The sequence below is a fragment of the Onychomys torridus genome, chromosome 4 (assembly GCF_903995425.1).
Source record: "Onychomys torridus chromosome 4, mOncTor1.1, whole genome shotgun sequence".
NCBI classification, from domain to species: domain Eukaryota; kingdom Metazoa; phylum Chordata; class Mammalia; order Rodentia; family Cricetidae; genus Onychomys; species Onychomys torridus.
Window position 1 is genome coordinate 11,632,735 of NC_050446.1, and position 23,596 is coordinate 11,656,330.

Consider the following 23,596-nt stretch of genomic DNA (forward strand, 5'->3'; position numbering starts at 1 on the left):
CTAACAGGCATTGGAGGTTGGGAGAGCTACCTGTCTGGAAGCCCCTGGTTTATTAGGGCTGGATCGGGTTGCTGGAGCTGAGGAATGCCCACTGCTGCTTACTCTGTTTCCAAGCTTGTGTTTTGAGGAGTCTGTCTGCCTTGGGAGATATTATTACAAAGATCCATGTGGCTCATGGCTCAGTACCGGGGGCTCCTTATCCCTTGACATCCTGACTGGGAGCTGGTGTTTGCTGAGATGTCAGACATGGGGCTGGGGCATGCAGCAAGCACTACACGTGGATGTCCGTGTCCTTGTGGCACCACAGCTCTGGTGTGATTGTGGTCAGTCACTGAACCTCTCTGGGCCGCCATTTCTCCATCTCCGAGATGGGTTAGGACATACTGTGGACATGGGCTGCTGTTAGTCATGTAGACCTTTCTCGAATAGCAGCACTGGGTGAGCCCTTTGTAGTTGTGACCTCAGTTAAGACAGACCCTCAGCAGCCCCAAGAAAGCATTTCTTCTCTCTGCTAAAGAAAGCAGTTTGGGGGGCTCATAGCTGGGCCAGGGGTTGGTGAAGGAGCACAGCCATGCGAATGGAAACCCATTCCTCCCCGAGGCACTTACCATGAGCACGGCCGCTCTCAGCAAGTAATAACGTGGCCAAATGACAGATTTCATGCAGTAAGCACTGCACAGGTGCTGAGCCTGGAAAGCTCCCTGTCGTTCTTACCAGGTGTGCTTAGTTATCAGTTTCCACGCTTGCGGAACACTCGGTGCGGCTTGTGACGACTTCCCGAGGGTCTGATGTTACAGAACTCTCTCTTGTGTTCCCCAGGTCATCTCTGCAGTGTCCCGACTGTCTCTGCACAGCATCGCCCAGAACAAAGGGATCAGGTGAGTTCCGGAGTGATGCTGGGAGAGCAGGCCCTTTAATCTTGGTGCTACCAAGATGAATAGACATCCCCCTGCCTGTGGGTCTGAACTAGCTTTCACGGTGCACTCTGGCTGTGCATTGGCAGCAGCCAAGGTTGTGTGGAAGGGGGGCCTGTGGGTTCACACCAGGGAAATCTTGCAAGCATGTAACTGACGGCTGCAAAATCGCTTTCGATTTAGGTAATAAGATCAGCAAATTAACCCTACCACAGATCATTGCCTACCTACCTGAATACACCTCCTCAGCTCTGGACCAGGGTCCTGGTTTGAATGCTAGAGCTGGTGTGAGTTCACAGGGCTGGGGCTGGAGTGAACTGAAGTGCACTTTTCTGCCCACAAGCCTTAGGGCTCCTGTAGAACTTGGGGAGAACCCAGCCCCTACAGATTGCCTCACTCTGATCTTTATGGACAACACGGATTTTAGCTACTGATGTTCCTGAGGCCTGTGGAGAGAGTTGGGTGGCGTAGTTGAGACCTGGTCATTGAAGATTTTGACCTCTGATGGTACAGGTCAGAGAAGTAGGTTTCAGGTCACCTGGGGGGGCACACAAGCTATCATTTCCTGCCACACCCTGATGATACAGGCCAGTGGCAAGGGTAACAGCAACGGCCCCTCCTGAGAGCTGAGCATGCTGCCACCCTGGGTACAAGTGACATCCTGAGGTTGCTATCCACCTAGTGTTGCCTTGATGTACTCTGCTTTGTCTGCAGGGCCATAGGCTGGGTCCTGGGGGAGCACGGTGTCCTTTGGTGGTAGTAGCTGTTGGCTCACTTACCGAGAGTCCCAGGTCAGGTGCTGTGTCAGTGCATCTGTGAGACATTTGTTGCATGCCTTCTTCAGGGCCTTGAAAGTTCCTTTGAATCGAAGTCTTTTAAAAAATGTTTTTAAATTTTTTGTTAACCAGAAGGCAGGCTGTTTTACAGTGTTTTCAAACAAATCATGAAACAGAAAGGGATGTTTGTAGTGCTTCTTCATTTATAACAACATCAGCTGAGAGCTGATGTGATTGGTATATATCCCACTGGAGGCAGATCTAAGAGTTAAGGCCAGCCTGGGTTACATCAAGGCTAGCCTGGGCTACATTGTGAGACCTCTGTCAAAAGCAACAGCGACAACAAAAAGCTAACCTTAAGCAAAAACCAAACAGTAGTAAGCTGTGTCCCTTCAGCACACTGGGCTTTCCACAGCAGCACACACCTGTGGAGTGCCTAGCTCCACCCTGCTGTAAGTTATCCCTGTCAAGTCTTTAAGAGGCTCCACTTACAGACGTCCAGTTGAAACCAGTGCCGTTTCTGGACACACAGACACATGGCTTGGGGCTGTTTGTTTTGGGAACGGAGCAGCTGTGTGCTCTGGCCATGCTGGCCCGTCACTGTGATGCTCTTCATCACAGCTGTGCAGCCCACCTGGTTCAACACATTGCATTGTAGATTCACAGGCAAAGGTGACGCTCTCTCAGCAGACCCCAGCCATCACACTTACCCTGCGCAGAGTCCTAAATGTGTCCCCTTTCCCCACCTTAGAGTATCCCCAAGCTGGAGGGAGGCCAGCCGCCGTGGCCCGCTGTCAGCCAAGTGTTATTTGGTGACAGTGTGGGGGACAAGGCTGCCCGGGTGTGATCCAGCTGCCGTTCCGGGCCCTTTGAGGCTGAGATGCCCCTGGACAGTGTGGATGGCCCTTTCCGGGGGCTTTATACTTGGCAGTGAGACCCTGGTGGTGGTTTACAGAGTGGTTAGTGTGGAAACATACCTCTGCTTCCATGATCGACCAGAGAGGCCTCACAGGATGCAGGAAAGTTTGAGTTCATAGCCACAGTCTGTCACAGTCAAGGAGCCATGTTAGATGAAGGAGGAAGGCTCAGGGAAGTTGGCCAGTGTCTAGAAGAGAGTGACAGAGGGCTCTTCTCCTAGCAGAGTCCTACAGCTGGCATTTCATCTGCCAGCTGCTCGCTTGTGACAACTGGCCAGAGCATTGCCAGTAGGGAGCCCACCATGCTGATGGGTCTGCCATGGTCGTGAGTCATGGGGACACCTCGGCCACTTAGTCTCGGTCCTCTCTGCTGTATGATGCTGTGTGACCCAAAGCCCCACCCTAAGCCCAGGCCTGGAGGGCTGCCCAGGGTCTGGCAGGGGACTTACCAGACTATGGTTGACAGGTGAGAAGTCACCTTCTGAAGATTACAGGAGCTAAGCCTTCTTTTGGAGCATAACTTTGTGCCACCAAGTATGCCAAGTCACCCTTTTATTGAACAGAGCATGCGGAGGTGCTGGGGGCAGGTGGGAGGCCAAAAAATGAGGGAGGAAGGCCTGCAAGGAGGCTCAGTGGGTAAAAGCACTTGCCACCAAGCCGGAGGACCTGAGTTCAATCCCAGGACTCGCAAGGTAGAAGGAGAGAACAGACTCCTGCAAGATGTCTTGGGATCTCCACGTGCATGGCACAGGCGCCCCTCCCCTTAAATAAATGTAACAATAGGGTGTTTTTGTTGCTGTTGTTGTTGTTGTTTTTGAGGGAGGAGCCTCTTGAATGACAGAGGGTGGCTTTGACCAACCCCAGCGCTCCATGGCTCTCCCAGAGCCTCCCTCTGAACCTCTCCTCCTCACAGCTAGACTCTGCCGGGTCTTCTCAATGCTCTTGCCTCTCCTTGGTCTGACCAGCGCTGGATCATTCTAGAGAAAATGGAGTCTCTCGGTTGCCACGCCCCTGCTCTTGTATGAGCCCAGGTGACCAGAACCTTGCTGAGCATGCTGAGTCTGAGTGCTCTCTCTTCTTCCAACTGGGCTGAGATTGTCATGGGGAGTTGGGTTTTCTGAAGGCCCCAGCAGCACTTCCCATGACAACTGCCAGTCTCTTCGCCTGAAAATGCTTCCCGGTGTTAATGAGTAACAGAAGGTTTTGTTTAGCCGAACACTTTTCCTGTTTGAAATCCCACACACTGAGCCCACTGCCCCAGGACTCTCCCTGGATTCCTCATGGCTGGATGGGAGCCCAGCATGCTGCTTAAAAAAGAATCCTTTTCACAACCCTTGCACTTTGTATAATAAGCTGATTTTCTGTAAAAGCTTCAATTATACTTCTCATAGGCAATGAATTAGGAACTTAGTCTGAGTCTCACCCTGCTTAGTAGGGGAATCAGACATGGGGTGGAGGAGAGAGGGAGGGGCAAAGCAGCCCAGGAGTGTGGAGGCGTCTTTGTCTTGGTCAGAACCCACCTGAAGCCTGGGATTGTCCTAACTTGAGGTCAGAATGGCTAGGAGGAAGGACATGTTACCAAGACTCAGGAAGGATGCTCCCACAAGCCAGGTGAAGATGCTTGGTTGTGTCATCACCCCACGGGGTTGCTTTAAGCCTATATGGTGTGCAGCCCTGGTACCCACAGGCTGTGATAATCCACAGGCTACAGCTCATTAAAGGAGGCTGAATGGTGCCTCCCACCCAACATCCACCATCCTCCTAATCTTTGTGCACACACCTTGTAGGTGTGACAGGGAAATCAGTCTCTACAGCTGTGATGTTTGCAGGTGTATTGGATGTTTGAGATAAGAAGGATCCAAGGGGGCAAGGTTCAGAGAGTCAAGAATTGGTGATAGATACAGAGGTTGGGATAATGTGTGTATGGCCTGGGATATAATCCAAGCTAGCAGCCAGAAAGGCAAGGAAAGGCTTACTTCTCCCCTGGAGCCTCCCGGCAGGACACAAGGACCTGTTTTGGATTGTGGCCTCCTGAGCCATAAGGTGGTAAACTGTGTTCTTTTTATGCCCTGCGGTTTGGGGTAACGTTACTGCAGCCAGGACTCAGAGAAGGCCACCTCTAGGGCAGATCCTCAGGGCCTATGGGGTGAACTCGCTTCTCCCTTAGAAGATTGCTCCTTGGAGCAGAGCCAAGCTTCCAGTTCTGGAGTACTGTCTCAGACCAGCCCCACCACTTTGCTTTCTCTTTGAAAAATTTTTTTTTTTTTTTTCTTCGAGACAGGGTTTCTCTGTAGCTTTGGAGGCTGTTCTAGAACTCGTTTTTGTAGACCAGGCTGGCCTCGAACTCACAGAGATCCACCTGCCTCTGTGCCCGCGGGAGGTGGGGGGGGGGCAGCGCTGGGATTACAGGCGTGTGCCACCACCGCCCGGCCTCTTTGACTTTTAAATACTGAGATAAAATTCACACAGCATGGGGCCAGAGGGATGGTTCAGTGGTTAAGAGCATTGGCTACTCTTCAGAGGACCTGAGTTCATTTCTAGCACCCACATGGCAGCTCATAACTGTCTGTAACTCCAGTTCCAGGGGATCAGATACACTCACACAGATATATGTGCAGGCAAAACACATACAAATGAATAAATCTTTAAAAAAATTCACACAACATAAAATGACCTTGTTTCAGACACAAGGTCTTACGTAGCTTAGGCTGGCCTTGAACTCATTATATAGCTGAAGATGACTTGGAACTCCTGGTTTTCTTGCCTCTGTTTTCCCAATGCTGGGATTATAGGTGTTTGTTATCTCACCTGGGTAGTATGGCCATTTTAAAGTGCAGTTTGGTCAGATGGTGGTGGTGCACATCTTTAATCTCAGCACCTGGGAGGCAGAGACAGGTGGATTTCTGAGTTAAAGGACAGCCTGGTATACAGAGCAAGTTCTAGGATTGCCAGGGCTACACAGAGAAACCTTGTCTCAAAAAACTGAAAAACAGCTGGGTGGTGGTGGCACCAGGCTGTGGTGGCACACGCCCAGCACTTGGGACACCCAGAAGCATGCGGATCTCAGTGAGTTCGAGGCCAGCCTGGTCTATAAAATGAGTTCCAGGGTAGCCAGGACTACACAGAGAAACTCTGTCTCAATGCCCCACCCCCCACCCCCCCAAAAAAAGAGCACTGACTGCTCTTGCTCTTCCAGAGGACCTGGGTTCAATTCCCAGCACCATGGCAGCTAACAATTGTCTGTAACTCCAAGATCTGACACCCTTACACATACATGCAGGCAAAATACCAATGCAAATAAAAAAAATAATAATAAAGTGCAGTTGGTAGCATTTACTTCATCCACAGCATTGTGCAATTATAGACTTATGCTAGTTCCAAAATGTTTTTAATTCCTTAAAGGGCAATTCATGTCTAGGAAGCAAGCATCCCTAGCCCCTTGTCACTCATGACGTATTCTGTGTTCTGAATATTTTGTGCCCACAGAATCACATGCTGTGTGGTCTTTGGGGTTTGCTTTCAAGGTTACCAGGCTATGGTAAGGTCAGAGCATCCCCAGTCTTTTTTTTTTTTTAAGCTTTATTTTATTTTATGTGCATGGTTGTTTTACTGCATTTATGTTCCAGATGAGGGAAAAGTTGTGATTGTGATGATTGTGAACCTCCATTCGAGTGCTGGGAGCTGAACCTGTTTTTTTTTTTTTTTTTAAGGAGGACATATGCTCTTAACTACTGAAGCATCATCTCTCCAGTTCCTCACTCTTAAAACAAAACAAAACAAACCCCCCCAAAACCAAAATACTTACATTTGTCTCATCTGGAACTGGAGTTACAGGTAGTTGTGACCTATCCAATGTGGGTGCTAGGAACCAAACCCAGGTCCTTTGCAAGAGCAGCAAGTGCTCTTTCTTAACAGTTAAGCTTTCTCTCTCTAGCCTACTTCTCCCTCCTTAAGGCTCCCACCAAACAGACTGTCCGTCATCGACTGGGCCATTTGTTATTGGAAAGGCTCCTCGACTGCTTCTACTTCCTAACAGTTAGAACAGGGCTGCCGTCACTGGTGCTGTTTAGTGGGTAAGCCAGGCAGAGGTCATGACTGGGGTCAGGTTGTGGTTTGGGTGGGAGAAACAGAATGTTCCTGGTACTCAGGGCTGTAACAGCCATTCTTCAATATGAAGCAGATTCTCAGCATATCAGGCAGACACACCCGAATCTAAATCTAAGAACAACAGAACATTCGGAATGAAAATGAATGCCTGGTGAGTCACTGGCTGCTTTAGAGAACCTGATCTTTCATCTTTTTTGGGGTGCAGTGGGAGGTGCTGAGTATGCTGAATACCCTCAACAGGTCCAGATTGTAGGTAGAGGGCCCTGTGGATGTCAGCCAGCTCCTTCCTGATGCTTGCTCCCTTTCCTGCCCCAACAAGGCTGCCATTATGCCTCCAATGGCTGAGAGGTCACCTGTCAGGGTTCTTGTCCTCACTGGGCACCTCAGATGATAAGGAAGTCCATCCTCAGGGCCTTGACTTCATTTTGGGACATTTGAATCAACATGTTAGAAACAAAAATGAACCATCTTAGTGTCACACAAAGAAAGACACAGACAAAGGGAAAGTGTCTTGTCAGGGAAATTATTTTTTCAAAGGGGTTTGTCGGAACACAAACTGGGCCAGCAGCACACTGAGGCCAACACCGCTCATATCTTTTATCCCTGACATAGGTTGTGACTAGGTCTTATCCCATTGGAGGGTGCTTGACCTCATAGGTGGATGCAGTTGGCTAATCTGTGCAGAGCTGGAAGAGAAGGTTTAGGAAATAGGGGTCCTTGCCAGGCTGACGACCTTTGATTTAAAAACAGAAAATCAGAGTTAAAACTGCCTGTGAATTAAAAACAACCTGTTTTTCACAACCTGAAAGGTGCTAGATGCCCCTGGAGTGAGACCTCTCAGCCTAAGTTGTATGGGCTTTGGGGATCCTGCAGTATGGGCCCTCCTGAGCACTATATGCTGGGTAGGGACCATCCATCACTGTCTCAGCCACACTAGGTCCCTGTGCTTCTGTGATCCCAGTCTTTAATCCAGTCCTTTCTCCTGAGCTGACCCAGCTAGCTCCTGGGGTCCTCCCCGCCCCCAGTGTCTCTGCTTTCTTGTTGGCATGCATCCAGTGGGTGACACCCCATTTCCCAGCTGGTGCTGCCTGACTAATTCCAGGTAATTGGACTGTCTGAGAGAGGAGATTGGGATGGGAAGTGGCAATTTTCATCACTCAGCTGCTCGTCTTGCCAGCAAGATGGTTTTAATTGTCCCACCTGGTGACATCAAACATCCTGACCACCTGGTCCTGGCGAACCTGCTGTCAGGGTTGAGCTGGATTGTGTGGCCAGCTTGGTTGGAGGAGAGCCTTTCTCCTCTTTGCAGGACCTCAGTGGAGGCAGCATGGTAGATTGCTCATGCATGATTAGGGTGCTGATCCCCTTTCCTAGGGAGGGAGACAGAGGAGCCGTCATTGACTGCTGTCCAGCTCACACGGGTGGGGGGGGCCTGGGGGTGGTGACCCCTGGTTGAGTCAGCAACTGCTCTGTCATTGATCGGTAACAATGGGGCAACAGCTTGGGAGAAATGACAGTAGGAGCCACAGGTCTGTCTGGCCTGCTTCCTTTTCTTCCTGAGGTCTGCCCTGTCTTCTCCTGGCCCTTGCAGAGTCATGGGCAGAAAGGTGTGGGCAGCAGAGGGGTGAGGGTAGGGGTGGGGCGGAGAGAGAGCACTACATGCTCATGCACAAACACACATGTGTCTCTTTGCTATGAACTCTTAGGGAGGCCAGGATCTGTTCATCCTGGAATCTCTGACAGTGCATCTGCATGTAGAGCAGGACAGTGGGCTTCGAGAATGTTCTGGTAGGGAAGTGGATGGTGTTTCTTGTGGTAAAGTAGCAGTCAGGGAAAGGTCCTTAGAGGTCCTGATTGGGAAATGCTTGATTTGGGGAAGGAGAGAGAGGAGGGGAGAGGGAAAGCCCAGGACATCAAGTCTGCATGCTTTGGTTTCTTTTGTTTGTATGATCCTGGAGTGTTTGTGTCAGCCAGGACTAAAGACAGTTGTCCCCCCAGAGTGGGGTGCGCCTCAGTACAGTGACAGACACAGACTATGGTTTGAGCTGTGGCCCCAGCAAGGGTGACGGGAACACGATGGCCCTTGATCTGCGTGTCACCGGTCTGCCGTACCTAAGGAGCTGTCACAGGCAGGTGGGACTCAGAATAAAGAGAAGTAACTGAGGATGGTGTTAACAGAGGCTGGCAGGCCTGCCCTCAGTCTTGAGGGATTTCTCTCTGTCTACCAAACATGTCACACCTGGCCACGAGGTGAGGCCATGCATCCAGTTTCTCTACTGTGGGTAGGGAAAGCTTTGTACCAACCCATCTGTCTGCGCTGGGCCAAAGATCCTTCTAGTGACCCAAATTCAGGAAGGAGTAAGGTTCTAGGGTAGAGGGAAGATCATGTCTGGGGTCACAGGACATTGTTCTCTGCAGACTGCCCTGAAATCATCACCTATTTCACTGGAGAATAGGGTGGGGCCCCATCCAGACCCTAAAAGGAACCATTCCTACCATTTAGGACCCATGGCACCCTAACCTGGATACGCGAGTGCTTGGTGGTTGGACTTATACATCTGCTCTCGCCAGCAGAGACCTAGGTGCCATCTTTAAATGGGATGGGGTGACCCCAGCATCCTGCATATTGAGCTTTCATAAGAAGTAGGCTGCCCTCCTAATCTGTAACTGGCAGAGAAGCTGTGGATTGTATTGGTGCCTCCTTGCTGAACAGGGTGTCTTGTCTCTGTTTTGCATCTCACTGGTGGAAGGTCAAGGCTGGTATTTATAGGCCTGGCTGAGTTGCCCAGACCTCTGATATTCATCCCACCTCTGGATGGTCATTAGTGAAGGGGGCTGGGCAGAACTGCCCTCGGGAAGTTGACCAGGGTAGCTGGCTTTTCCCTGGGGTTCTGTGCCCTTCTTAGTCCACTCTCTAGACTGTCCCCAATCATCTCAACTGAGCCCAGGGACAGAACAGTGATGGATTGGTGATGCCTGCCATGCTCTAAGAGGACAGGCCTTGGTTTATCTTGATCACATCAGATCTCCCAGGGAAAGGTCCCTTGGCCTAGGCGGCCTGCCAAGGCCAAGGCCACTGGGCTGACCCTTCATTTCCCAGCAGCAAGTTGGCAGGATGTTGGGGGATGGGGGAGAGCCTCCAGCTGCTGTGACACTCCATTCCCCTTGGCTGCTCAAAGAGGGGAGGGGTCTTGCCTGAGGTCACATGGGGACTTGGTAGCACTTGGTAGTACTCCTAGCTGCACCCCACCCCCAGCTCCCTAAGCAGGTCCTGTCCATATGGTCAGCGTCCCTGGGATTTGTGAAGGAAGCCAGCTGTGTGAACACTTGTGGGGACTGTGGCGAATTCAAGGCCCGTGGGTTCATTCTTGTTCCTTCTGACTCTGGCAGCCACTGACACAAACCAGACAAACCGTTCTGCTCATGTGGAGTGCCTACAGCTCTGAGTCTTGGCTCATATGACTCAGGGGGTTTCTAGATATGCCAGAGCATGGAGACGGAGTAGGCCCCATAGGGCCGCGGGACATCTCAGAGGACTGTAGTGGCTGTGGAGAGGAGATGAGAACACCATCCTTTTCAAAAGCTGCTGTGTGCTTCCTGTGAGCTTCATGGAGCTCCCAAGAAACTTGGGGCAGTTTGGAGCTATGAGAGGCACCACTAGGGCTTGGAGAGTCTAGCTGAAGCCAAGAGGCTGGGCCCCATGGTCAAGGACCTTGGCAGACCCAATCCTCATTCTTGGTTTCTTCCTGTGGGTGGGACCTATCATCTGTGGTCCCAGAACTGGCACTTAGCACACTAATCATCCCGTCCACTCTGCATTCACTCAGGCCTGGGCCAGGAGGCCTTGAGGAGGGGAGACTACTGCTCTTCAGTCCTTGCAGAACATGGACAGTTTGAGCTTTGTTCCGGGTAGGGACCTGCCACCGTGGTGTGTGGCTGCTGGGGCCTGAGTTTGGAGGCTGGAAAAGTACAGTTGGCAGAGCTCTGGGGCCCTCCCTAAGCCCTGTACAGGAGGACCTGGTTCCCAGGAGACTCATCCTAAGTGTTCAGGCTAGATGCCATTGGTGTTCTGCCCAGTTGGGCAGATGGTCCCTGAAAGAGGCTATGCAGCATGGGGTACTGTGCTGGCTATTTTTAACTGTGAACTCGGTACAGCCTAGAATTACTTGGGAAGAAAGCCTCTATGGAGGCATTATCGAGGCCAGATTGTGAAAATGTCTGCCGGGATTGTCCTGATTATTGTTTATGTAGGAAGCCCTGGCCCACTGTGGGTGGCACTCTTCCCTGGTCCCTAAACCGTGTCAGAGTGAAGAAAGCTAGCTGAGCATAAGAGCAAGCGTGCAGCATGCCTGCATGGGTTTTTCTCTGCCCTTGACTGTGAATATGATGTGACTGGCTGCCCAAGTTCCCGCCTTGACTTCCCCCCTGGAACGGACTGTGACCTGGAATTGTGACTTCCCCTCAGGCATGGACTGTGATCTGGAATTGTGACTTCCTCCCAGGAATGGACTGTGACCTGGAATTGTATGGAGTTGTAAGCCCCATCAACCCCCCCCCCCCCCAAGTTGCTCTGATCAGTGGTTGTTTTGGTTTTTTGTCTTGTTTTTTATCATAGCAATAGAAATAAAAGACAGAATGGCTGTGGGGCCGGCTCTACCTGAGGGGGAAGATGCCCTGTGTATTTTTTCCTTTCCCTACTAAACCTCTGCCTGCTGGAGGCTTCTTTACCAGAAGAGAATCAGAAAACTGGAGGCTGAATTCAGTATACCAGATGCTGAGAAGCAGCATTCCTCAGTTATCAGCCGAAGCTCCGCCCCAGGCTTCCCCAGACAGGGCAGGGCAGAGCAGAGCCCTGTTCTGAACGTCCCCTGACGTCAGCGTGTCTTCCTCTGCCTGTGGGGCTCTAGACACAGGCCACGAGGGCCCCAGTGGGACTTGGGGGTCAGTTGGAGTCTTGCCCTGTTGGCTCTGGCCCCAGGAGGCTCTGAGTCAGCTACACCCCACTTCCCTTATCTCTGCCCCTGCTGGCTCTTGGCAGAGGTCAAGAGATCACTGTCGAGGCTATGGCAGTGAGTGGCCTTATTGTCCCCACCTTCCAGGTCCTGTCAAAGGTGGCAGCGACCCTCTCCTACTTCAGCCTTACTTTCATGGAAGATCCTGGTGGTTATTGAACTCCTGCATCACCAGATTCTATCCCCACCTGGCTTGCCTCACCTCGCAGAGCCCTTGTGTTCCTCTGCCCAGGCTGTCACTGGGGTTTTCTACTTTAAGCAGGATCACGGTACCATTGTTCACCATTGCCTCCTTTGCTAATTGTGTGGAAGTGCATTGCCCCCATTTATCAGATGAGGTCACTGAGGCTAGGAACTTGGATCCCCAACTCCTGGAAGTCTGATTCCAACCCGGACCTCTGAACTCAAAAGGAGAATATTCTTCAGGCCAGCTTTCTGCTGTAACCACTCAGGCCCCTCTGGGCCAAAGCTGCTATTCTTCCTGCTCTCTGTTCCCTTCATGGTGTGGCATTGGCTTGCTCCTCTGACACAGAGCTAGCTGGGGGTGTGGCTGGGGGGCAAGGCACACCATTCATTCCACTGTCTGGACTGGGTGGGATGTTGGCTGAGGAGACCGGTCCATGACCGTCTGTGGGCTTGTTTTGACAGTTGGGGCTGTTTAGTAAGAGCGCTGTTTTTAATAAGACACCAGGGTTTCAAGGCCTTCCTGCCAATTAGGATGTGGCTACCCAGGTGCCTGTTTGAATAATTAAGCAGTTGTCATCCCCCAGGCTTTTGGGGTGCCTTTCAAGTCTGCTTGGCTGCCTCTTTCCTGGCAAATGGTGCCAGAGGGGCCTGTGGCTCAGTCATGTTCCCCAGGTCTCTGGGCTTCTGGCATCCGTGCTGTCCTCTGTTCTTGTCCAGTTTAGGCTCTCAGCCCTCATGTCTGGGGAGGGCAGAGCTGACCCTGAGGGTGGTTAATGGCAGTTCCTTCTTCCTATGGTCTGAGGAAGTTTCAGGATCCAATATGGAGGCCTAGCCAAGGCCCATAAGTCATGTTGTCTACAACATGTGGGACTAGGTGACTAGTCTGTACCTATTCCAGCACTGGAAGTGTCACCTTGTAGGACTCTGCACGTGGGGATTGTTGTTCTCCTTGAATGGTAGATGCTGAACTCCAGGCACACCTGAGCTTCTGAGGCCTCTGGCTGGGTCACTTGCAGGATACAGACTCAAGGCCCAACCTTACCCTTTCTCTTGAATTGCACAGCCAGGCCTCCCCGGGGGTGAGGCCACTACACAAAGATTTGGTGAGATGTGTACAGCCTCGAGGTCATTGTACATGCTCTCATGGAATGTACTAGGGAAGTGCTGCTGTCTCAGGCCATGTCACATTGCTCCTGAAGTGTCTACAGAGCCTGGAGAACAAATTCTGGGTCCCACGTTTGTGAGACAGACTGATGACAAGCTGCACAAGACCAGGTGCTGATCTGAGGCTCCAGTCCCTCCTGGGGTCACATTTGTTTCAAGGCTACATTTTTCTTCAAGTCCATCATGGGAAGAAGCAGCAGGGTACAGGAGCACCTGGAGGTCAAAGGCCTCTATATTGTGAGGGGGCCTGGTCTGTTCCTACAGGCTTCTTCAGGAGAAGGTTCCTAGTAACCAGAGCTGGTGCTCACAAAGGCTCCCGGGGCTGCAAGGCCTGAGACTTGAGACTCAGCAGAGTGGGCTTGTAGGGTGAGCAGGTCAAAAGTGGGGGAGGGATCTGCACCACCACATAAAGGATGTTCAGAGGGGGTGTTACGCGCATGAGAGTTTTTCCTGATTGATCTCAGTGTAAACAGTTGTGCTAACTACCGTTTGTAGCGTGACTCAGATGGGCAGAGCCAGGAAACTCGGATATCTTACTCTCAGGGGCCTAGCTCTTGGCTCCTGCCTCTAGATTCCCCACTGGGATGAACCAGGTAGAGACAGTGGGCTGTGGCCTCTCCCCTGTGCTCACTTGTGTGTGTGGTGGAGTCAAGGGCAGTGGCTTGGTTCTGGGCCAAGGTTGTTTATAGATGCCGGTTTGGGAAGCTGTATGTACACTTGCCTAGCTTACAGAGGTGAGAAAGGCTGCCCTCATCTGGGCTGGAAAAATCCTTGGGTAGGGAAGTTCCTATCAAGTGGAATCAGCCATACAATTATATTCCCAGGCTGGTTCCGAGTACGTGAAAAGGAGCAGCAGGGAAGGAAGCTCTGGCCACAGCAGCTTTGTGTCTGCTGGGTCTGCAGTGTCCATGCTCAGCGCCCTGTGTGAATTGTTCTCATAATCTCATAAAGCATTCCTGGTTCTGCTGCCTTCTCCTGGCTCCAGGAACTGTGGAGCTACTTGCCCCCCCCCCCCCCCCCCCCCCCACATTGGCACCAGCACCGCAGCCTGCTGTGGAAGGAGGGCAGCTGTCTCTGGGGTCCTGACTCTGGCTATTAACAACCTGCTGCAGATACAGGCTGTGAATGGAGGCACTTGGAGGAGGTCACTGTTCAGAGATGGGCTCAGAAGTCCTAGGTTAGAAACCACTAAGCCCCAACTGCCCTGGGGCTATGACAAGTGGCCAGTGGCCAGCTTCAACAAGTGTCTTGTGCATACCTTGGAAGGGAAGGGGGCAGGGGAGGAAGGAGGGGAGGAGGGGCTTGTTGAAAGCAGGGATTGAATTTTATTTTAAGTTTGAACTTGAGTGCCCCCTTAATTGTCTGTTTTCTCGAATGTCTTTCCTTTGGCCAGAGACACCTCTGTGCTGTCAGGTGAGGCCCCAGGGGATAGTAGCTGGATCTTTGGATACAGCTCCATGAGGCAGGAGGGTCAGGCAGGGGCTGGTGCTGAGGAATGCTGTGTTGGGATTAGATGCTGCTCAGGAGGTTGGGCTGCTGTTAAGATGCTGGGGATTTCTTGCCTGCTGTGGTTTTCTTCCTGTGGGGGTATCCGCCGAATCCCCTTGCCGGTTCAGGGGAAACTTGGCTTCCCAGAAGTGGGCATGAGGAAGTGAGTGTTTGGGAATATTCTGATGTGGAGAGAGGACCTCAGTCACCACTCTGGGAGATCTGGCGTGCTCTCTGTGCTTGTATAGGTCAGAATGTGTTCTGTGTAGATTCAAGAGTGGCCTCTTTTCCTTCTTCGTTCTTTTTAAACAACATTGAGAAAGAGACGTGCAGAAGTCAGAGGATGGTTGGACAGTTTGCAGGAGTCAGTTCTCTCCTGCTACCGTATGGTCCTGGAGATCAAACTTAGGCCCCCCCGAGCTCAGTGGCAAGTGACCTTGTCTGCTGAGCACCACACAGGTCTCCTCCCCCTCTTTTTAGCAAAGAGGAACAGATCAACTCTACTGGCTAAAGCCCAGGTGCCTTGGAAATCCAGGGCTAGGGAACGTTGAGACTAGGTGGAGGTTGGCGCCTGAAGACAGGGTGGGGTGCAGAGTGATCCCAGCCAGGATCTGCTCTCACCTTTACTATGCTGGCAGTTGCATCTGGAGTGAGGATTGGGAAACTCTCTGTACAGATGTGACTCCCCAGGGCTCAATCAGGCTGGTGCATTTGCTCCCAAGAGCAGCCTCAAATTCTTGCTGTTTCTCAAGTTCTCTTTGAAAATGCCCTCCTGATCCTAGCCTGAGGTTGCTGCTTGCCGTGGTTTCAGAGAGAGAACAGTGTGAGCGAGGACTTTGATAACTGTACCCGTCTGTCCACATGTTCATTCTCCCACACAGCGAGCCATCTCTGAATCTAGTCACCTCCTACCCACTTGTCTACCCAGATGTTCTGCTCTGTTCCGCCATCCGTATACCCACCAGCCTCTTCTCTCACCCATCCACCCATCCTCCTCCCCTTCCTCTGTGCCATTGTGGAGCTAACCACTTTGCTCTCAGACTTGGACCTGGGTAGAAATGAGTGGTCGAGTCTTCACACACAGGGCAGGGTTTGCACTGACTCAAGGGATGCTGGGACTTAGGTGTGGGGGGTGGGGTACTTCAGACAGAGGGTCAAGCTGTGCAGAGGCTGAAGTAGAGCCAGCATGGGGGCTGCTGGAGAGGGCACTGAAGAGGGGGCGCTGGCACAGCCTCCCACACAGGCTGGATTCTAAACTTTATGTAGCTCTGGTAGGCTGCCTGGCCTGCTTGTCCCACCCGGACAAGTTGCCTGTCTTTGTTTGGCTATGACAGAAAATAATTGGGCTTGTGACTTTGTTCTCTAGGGCTTTGTAGCCCCAGCTAGTGACGCTCCAATAAAAGTAGTAAATGTTTATGGGCAGCAATGTCCTTCTCCCTTCTCCCTCCTCCTCCTCCTTCTTCTTTTTTTTTTTTTGGTTTTTCGAGACAAGGTTTCCCTGTGTAGCTTTGCGCCTGTCCTGGAACTCACTCTGTAGACCAGGTTGGCCTTTAACTCACAGAGATCCGCCTGCCTCTGCCTCCCAAGTGCTGGGATTAAAGGCGTCCGCCGCCACCGCCGCCGCCACCACCACCATCACCACCATCCAGCCCTTCTTTCTTCTTTAACATGCCTGTTTTAGCTCCACTGGGTAGGGTAGGTAGAAGAAATAGCAAGAGAGGGTGGAACCGATGCTGAAAGAGACTCCTAAAAAATGTGGAAAGGAGAATTTTAGGACAGCCATATATGCAAGATTGTTAAAGAATTCAGAGATTGAAACAGATATCTAGCACCGACCCAGTGCCTCCTGCTCCTCTCTCTCCTGCACCTCCTCCTAATTTGTGTGTGTGTGGATGGCAGACAACAGTCTTGGGAGCTGTTCCTGGTCTCCCATTGTTTGAGACAGGGTCTCTGGTTCATCACGGCATACACTGGGCTAGCTGGGCTGTGGGCTTCTAATGAGTCTTGTTTCCCCATAATAGCTCTGGGATTATAGATGTGTACCACCCCCCCCAACACATGTGGACATATGTGAGACACACATGCAAATGGAGATTATTTCTCTGCCAGATTGGCAGTGTAGATTCCAAGGACAGGAGTCGTTGTTGTGGACCCGTCTGCTCCCCAGGGTTAGCGCAAACCTTTATGCATATATGCCCTGTGTGAAGAGTTTGCGCAGGGTCGCGTCCTACAGTACTGTCCACTGTTGATCCACATGCAGCACCAAAAGTTGCACCCCAGCCCTTTCCCACCATGTCATTTTATACATGTCACACTTTTGTAGGATTGAATGGGGCTTTAAAACTTTTCATTTATGTTATATATGATGGAAACTTTCATTTTATCATAAATAAGAGTTTATGGTGCTTGTCTGACTTTGGTTGCTGTGACCAGGTATCTGAGAGAAACAACTGTGGGGAGGGAGGGTTGGTTTTGCAAGTTTCAGCCCGTTGTGGTGGAGAGGGCATGGTGGAACAGAGGAGAGAGAGAGAGGGAAACACAGACAGACAGACAGACAGACAGACAGAGGGAAAGATACACAGAGAGACATATATACATAGACGCACACAGAGAATGTGCCTATGCCACAGACTCTCTTCCCTTTCTCATTACTCCATCCAGCCTCCAGATTGTAGGACAGCACCACCCACATTCAGAGACACCCTGGGGTCTTCTTCCCTTTCTTCTAGATGATTCTGTAACAAATCTGGTGAAGTTAATACTCAGGATTAACCATGGCAATATTTTTTTTCGTATTATAGAAGGAACATCATCCTTATTTGAAAAAGTATACTGACACATTATATGTTATTCCACAAACAGGTACGCTTATGGTGTATTTTGTATCAGTTAAAAATAAATATTTCTCTGGGCACAGTGGTGCACACCTTTAATCCTACCACCTGGGAGGCAGAGGCAGGCAGATAGATCTCTATGAGTTCCGCCCACCACTGGCCCCGCCCCCAATGTAAGTATTTAAAAATAAAAAAGTTAAACATGTAGAAAGAGCAACCTGGCTGACACAGCAGTTAATCTGCGTGAAGGTGACTGCTCTAAGAATGGGGATGGTGAGGTTTTGAGCTGGGCCAGGAACTCCTGGGCTGCTGGAGAGGTGGCCTCATCACTGCTGAATCATCTTATACTGAAAATGTCAGCTGTCCCCCAGGCAAGGAGGGGATCCCAGCCAGTGTGGATATCCAAGGCCAGTCCCCAGCTGGGCCTCCTGTTTGTAGCTGATTCTTGCTGGAACATGCACCTGGGGCCTCAAGGAGATGCCTGACTTAATTAAAGGGGCACCTTTGTCTCCTGGAGATGAGTGGATTTGGCCTATGGCTTTGGAAGGTACTGGCTGCCTTCTCTGCCTTTGATCTGCCTCCCCCCTGGCCTTTCGGATCCTCCAGGGGAGTGGCCTGGGCTTCACTCCCTGCAGGGCAGTCTGGGCCCTCCTCCTTTTAGGATCTCCTCTTGCTTGTCTGCTGAGGACAGGGTAGAAGGTGGAGAGCGGTATCTCTGTTTCTGCTACTCTTAGGTTCCTGGGCTGGCCCTGTGTTAAATTGGTGTAAAGCGGATTAATGAGGGAAACAGTGTTATCCTTTTTTTTTTCCCTTTGAGTAAAACAATTTTAGTTTGGAACACAGGTGCAGATATCTCACAAAAAAAAAATGTGAGATTAGATAAGGGGCCTATGGTCAAAGCTTGCATAATCATCCTAGGCTTTAAGAGGTAAAGAGCGTGAGTGGGAGGGTCGAGGAAGGGGCGGGAGGAGTGTCTGGAGAGTAAAGCCACCATTGCTTCCCTGATGAGTCCTCAGGTAGCTAGAGTTGCCTCAGATTGGCCCTCTCCTCAAACCAGCCTCTTTCCCCATCGCATTCCCTTTCCAAGCATGAGTTCTTTTGCGAAATAAAGGCTGCTGTTCCCATTGTGTAGCTTGCCTGGGGAAATGTGGACCAATGCCTGCTCACCCCAGATAGGTGCCGATGGCAAAGAAACCGTCACTCCCAGAGATTCCTGGGGTTACCTACAGGAGTATAGGTGATTCAAGGGCAGTTGTGCCACTGAAAAGTCCACTCAGTATGAGGGACAACTCACTCACAAAAGCTGGATCCTGGCGAACTTTTTGTCCGATTTGCAGACCGCTCAGCCAATCTGAGAGTAGCCTCTCCCCAGCAATTGTTACTACTTACTCATTAAGATGTATTAGTATTAGTATTAGTATATGGGTAGTATATGTCAGTGGACAGCTTGCAGGAGCTGGCTTTCTTCTCTCCATTTGGGCCCTGGGGATTGAGTGAAGGTCGTCAGGCTTGGTGGCAAATGCCTTTGTCTGCAGAGCCATCTCTCCAGCCTGTTACTATTTATGCAGCACCGGGGGAGGAGCCTTGTAAATCTTCTACCTTTTAGAAACTTCCTGTCAGTGACTTTTGTTTCATTTTGTTCACTTCCTGGGCCGTGTGTGTTGTCTTGATTTCCTCAGTCTTAGGAGCCCACTTCTCCTCTAGGAAGGACTGTTTCAATTCAGAACATAGTCTCTTATCTCATCCAGCTGGAGGGAGGTAAAGAGCATTTCCTGCTTTGGCTAATTCTATTTCTTTTAGCTGAAAGTAATCAACCTGTCAAAAGAGACATATTGCAGGGGACATGGGAGTGGCGCTTGCATGGCCCAAAGTCTCCGAAGCTTTGTAGGCATTTTCCATGTGCCCATACCTCCTCAGCCTTTCCTGTCAATAGAGACACTCTCTAGAGCTCACCCTACTCTTTTGCCCTCGGAGATGGGTCTTGGGGACACAGAGTTAGCAGAGATACCAGACATCTCCCAATCACAGCCTAGTGACATTTTCATGGGGAAAAAAAAGTAATAAAACATCTCAAATTGAGGTAAGTAAAGGACTCCCAGCCAGCTGTCTCATGAGATGTGAAAAGCTTTCACAAGCCTAACTGCAGGAAATAAGGGTGGGAATATGACACAAGATGGTTCCCTTCCCTTGAATTCCGTACCCCACACTCTGAGCTGCACCCTGTTCCCCGGCTTTGGTCTGCCAATATTGTTTCTCCATTGCTCTGTCTCCAGCGGCTGCTCACTGGTAGCCAGTGTCCCATGGTCATGGGGCAGGGGTCAGGGTGAGTGATGGCTCCTCCTTTTCTGTTGCTTAAAGCTGCAGAGGCTGCAGACCCAGAAGTAAGCAGACATGGTCTGCATCAGGTGGAGGACTGAGGTAGGGTGCTAGGGATGTTGGCGTAAGGTGTGTTCCAGGTTGGAGCCTCTCCCTCTGAGGCTTTCTACCAGTTGAGCATGTCCTGGTCTGGAAGAGCAGGTGCTGGCTGGTGCCTGGGTTGGGGTAGGCTCTGTCTCTGGGAGGTGGGAGCCTATGAGAAGAGATGAGTCTAGCCCATGTCTTGACCACAAGCTCTAGCTGCTTGTTGGGGTGTAAACTGTGGGGTCTGGGGCTGAAGCAGGAGGCTATCAAGGAGACATGAGGATGATCAGTTTGATGACATGAACTGTAAGGCCCTGGTTAGCTGGGAGGAGGAGGAGGAGGAGGAGGAGGAGGAGGAGGAGGAGGAGGAGGAGGAGGAAAAGCGGCAGCAGCCTTCTCAGGATCTGACTGCATGGAGCTTCTAGTCACTCTTACTGAGTGTAGTTTTACTTGGTGGGGGACACTGAAGAGGAGATGGTGTCATGGGGTGGATGAAGACCTCCTTCCCCGCAGCAGGGGCTGGAGCCTTACACTGACAGGGTCAGCTTAGGGGATTGTCATTAGGGAGGCTGCTGTGAATGGGGTTGTGGTATGGTGGTGACACATGCCTTGGGGGTCACAGCTGTCGAGTGCTGCCCTTCAGGGCCTTATCTCCACACAGCTCCTGCTCCCAAGGTGCTGTCCTAGGAGGGCACAGGACAGCACACCCTTGTGGATGGGTAGCCATGGTGGGTTGGAGCTCTTTAGGACCTTTCCTGTCTTCACTGAGTCCCGGTGGGTAACAGCTGTTGTCCTCACAGGCTCTGCAGAGCAGTAGGTACCGGGCAGCCTTCTAAGCTGCCTTTCTGGGGGGACTGGGACTGGCCATTTGCCTACCCTGTATTGGAGCTCACATACTTTATGACTGCTATGTAGATAATGGCGGCGTGGTGACCGAGGATGAAAGCCCTTGGACCAGATCCTTCACGTTCCTATGGGACATTGAGGCTTGGAGATTTCTAGATAGGGGCTGACTCACTCTGAGCCCACCAACCTAGAGGGCTGGGTCTGTAATGCAGAATGGTGGAAGGGCTAATAAGCCCAGCTGCTTCTGCACAGTCAGGTGGGGCCCAGGGTGGGTTACGGGCAGGTCCCCACAGTGGCAGGGATGTAGAGGGCCGCTGTCCTCATTTGTGTCTTCTCTCTCTAGGCCTTTTCCCTCGGAGGAGACAGCTGAGGATGATGATGTCTACCGAAGCCTGGAAGAGCTGGCCGAGTAAGTAGAGAAGGGTGATGGGGGCACAGGGAAGGAGCCCCGGCTCAGCACTTGCAAAGGCGGCAGCCTTGACTGTCCTCTCTGCGATGTTCCTGCCAGAAGCTGGGGTTTCTGCTTGGCTGAGTCAGAGGCATCCTCTTGCTGTGCACCCGCTGCCTTCTAGAAGCCTGCCCAGCCTTGGTGTCTGTTGGTCATGGTTGGTGGCCTTTCTCTTGGAATGTTTCCCTCTGTGGAGCTGCTGGGAGTGGCACTGGAGAGGTGCGGTGTCCTTGTGTTCCCCTTTCCTGGCCTTTGGGCACCACACTGGGTAGGCTCTAAGCAGAGGGGCTTGTGGCTCAGATTGTCTTATAGAGCCCCCCTGGCTACAGTGTGGCTCTCAGGGGAACGCTGGTTCCCTATTTCTTAGTGGTCCCATGCTGCTTAATTCCTCTGAGGATTTTTTTTTCCTCTGCGACATACAGGCCAAGCTGGGTCATTTCCCCACCGGGATGAAGAGCCTTTGGCCTAACTGTACGGCCTGCTGTGGTCATATGAGTGGGATCATGTGGCCAGTGTGGGATTACCCAGCTGTCTGTCAAGAGAAGGAAGTAGCCCACCCTGAGCCTAACTGGGATAGAGAGAGGGGTCAGACACCTCATTCTAACCGGGAGGGGCCAGGCTGGGAGGAGCTGGGCCTGTCCAGGACCTAGTTTGTTGTTGGCAGCCCCTGGCCTGTGTTTCTGTGTGTGTCTGCTTTTCTCCCAAGCTTGGGGCTCCTTTGGGCCTCCTGGTAAACCGCTGTCCTCATTTTTACCACATATATTGCCTTGTTCTGAGAAATGCGTTCCTTCTGTGGAGACTCTGGCGATCGCTCTCCCCATGTCTCAGTGCACAAGCTCAGAAAGGATTTAAATGTGTGTGTGTGTGGGGGGGTGGACAGAGGTACGGGAATCGTGCTCTGAGCACCTGCTGTTTAAGGCCCCACACTGGGGTTTTCTGCATTCATCCTCCCCCATCTGGGGTGTCTCCAGAGATGGAGCACAGCATGTCTACAGGGTCTCTATTAGATGTGCCTAACCTTGTGACATTGTGATATGACATTGTCATGTGCAAAGTTAATGCACAAGAGGCCCTCCTCCCAGTTATAATGTCTGAAACGAGTTTGTGGTTTATGTTGGGCTGCATTCATAGCTATTCTGGGCGCCATGGAGCCCACAGATGGCAGTCAGACATACCTGGACCTCATCCATAGCTTAGCTTGTCTGTCTTAGGCTGGCAGCCCTGTCATGCAGTTCTGGGAGAGCTGGAGATTCCTCACCTGGAGGCAGAGGGAATTCTGAAATGGGTTGCCAGGAGGCCTGGGATGAGCCCATGGGTGGGAAGCCCAGAGTTCCTTCAGACATCTGTTGGCCTCTCCTGGGTTATAGGGAGCACACTAAGAGGGAAAAACGTTCCATGAAAGTCATCCAAGGCCCAAGGCTTTTGCTTGCTGGGCCCTGCTGTGACTCTGACCCCTCTCCAGAGTTGGAGAGGGGCTTAGAACACCAAGGTGCAAGCAGGGCACTATGGGAGAACTGAGGGGTTCAGGCTGGTGGCACAGCATAAGGGAGATCCCCAAGGGCATGACGCCTCTGCCCTGGTGTTGCAGTCTGGGATATGTACCGAGCTCGGGGTTATCCTAGGTGCCTTTGCTCTGGGAAGCCTTGTGTGACCCTACCCACAGCACCTGCACCTGACTTACAGACTCAGTGATTGGGTGGTTAAATGTCCCCAGTAGACTGGAAGGTTCCTGAGGCCAGGCCCTGGGTCTGAGGACTCCAGCCCTTAGCATCTGCCTGGTGTACCTGGCGTGACATCAGTGGCCCTGTATAGACTGCAGCATGGGTGGTGCTCACTAGCTTTTCTCGCTGGGACCACACACAGCACCCTGCCCCTCTGATGCTTTGTGAGCTCTGGCCTTCTGTTGCCTCCCCTTCGCGGACTGGGAAATGAGCTCAGGGGGAGATGCAACTGGCTGGTGAGTGGCACTCCAGATTTTGACTTCAAGTCTGCCCTAACCTCTCCCACAAGTTGGGTGATCCTCTAGAGGCCTGGGACCCCGGGCCAGTGCCAAGAGCGGTTCTCCTGATGTCTCTCTTCAGCCTTCATCCCGTATCTCCTGGAAATGTCCCTCAGGTGGGCACAGCCTGGGGTTTGGAAGGACAAGGACCCTGTAGGTCTTTGTGTATCTAGGGCCGGGTATGAAATACCCTGATATTTTAGGTCTAGCGTGTTTTCCAAACAGCTATCTTGAGGTAGCCTGTGTACCATGGTGAGTGGGATGCATTTCAATTTCAAGGACTCACGTGTGGTGAGTCTGGCCTGGAACCTGGGTACCCACCTCCCTCTTCCTCTGCCCCTTCTGGTTTGCCACTGGTCTCTTTATCCAAAACAAGCTGGGACTGCTCTCATAGGAATGCAAGTTGGAGAACATGTAGCCTTGCTCAGCTGGAAGCTGCTCCTGGGTGACATTTACCCTGAGCCCCCTTAATCCTTAATCTTGCAGTTACTGCAAACCTGAACCA

At 51.6% G+C, this 23,596-nt stretch overlaps 1 protein-coding gene across 6 annotated transcripts in view; it reads left to right on the forward strand.

The window, feature by feature from the left end:
• Vav2 (vav guanine nucleotide exchange factor 2) overlaps positions 1–23,596 on the forward strand; it is a 169,211-nt gene that overhangs the window by 87,076 nt on the left and 58,539 nt on the right. For all 6 annotated transcript variants that reach the window (XM_036185210.1, XM_036185215.1, XM_036185212.1 and 3 more), the window contains exons 3-4: positions 820–878; positions 20,988–21,053. In XM_036185210.1, coding sequence (XP_036041103.1) covers positions 820–878; positions 20,988–21,053 — 125 coding nt within the window. The remainder of the gene's footprint in view (positions 1–819; positions 879–20,987; positions 21,054–23,596) is intronic.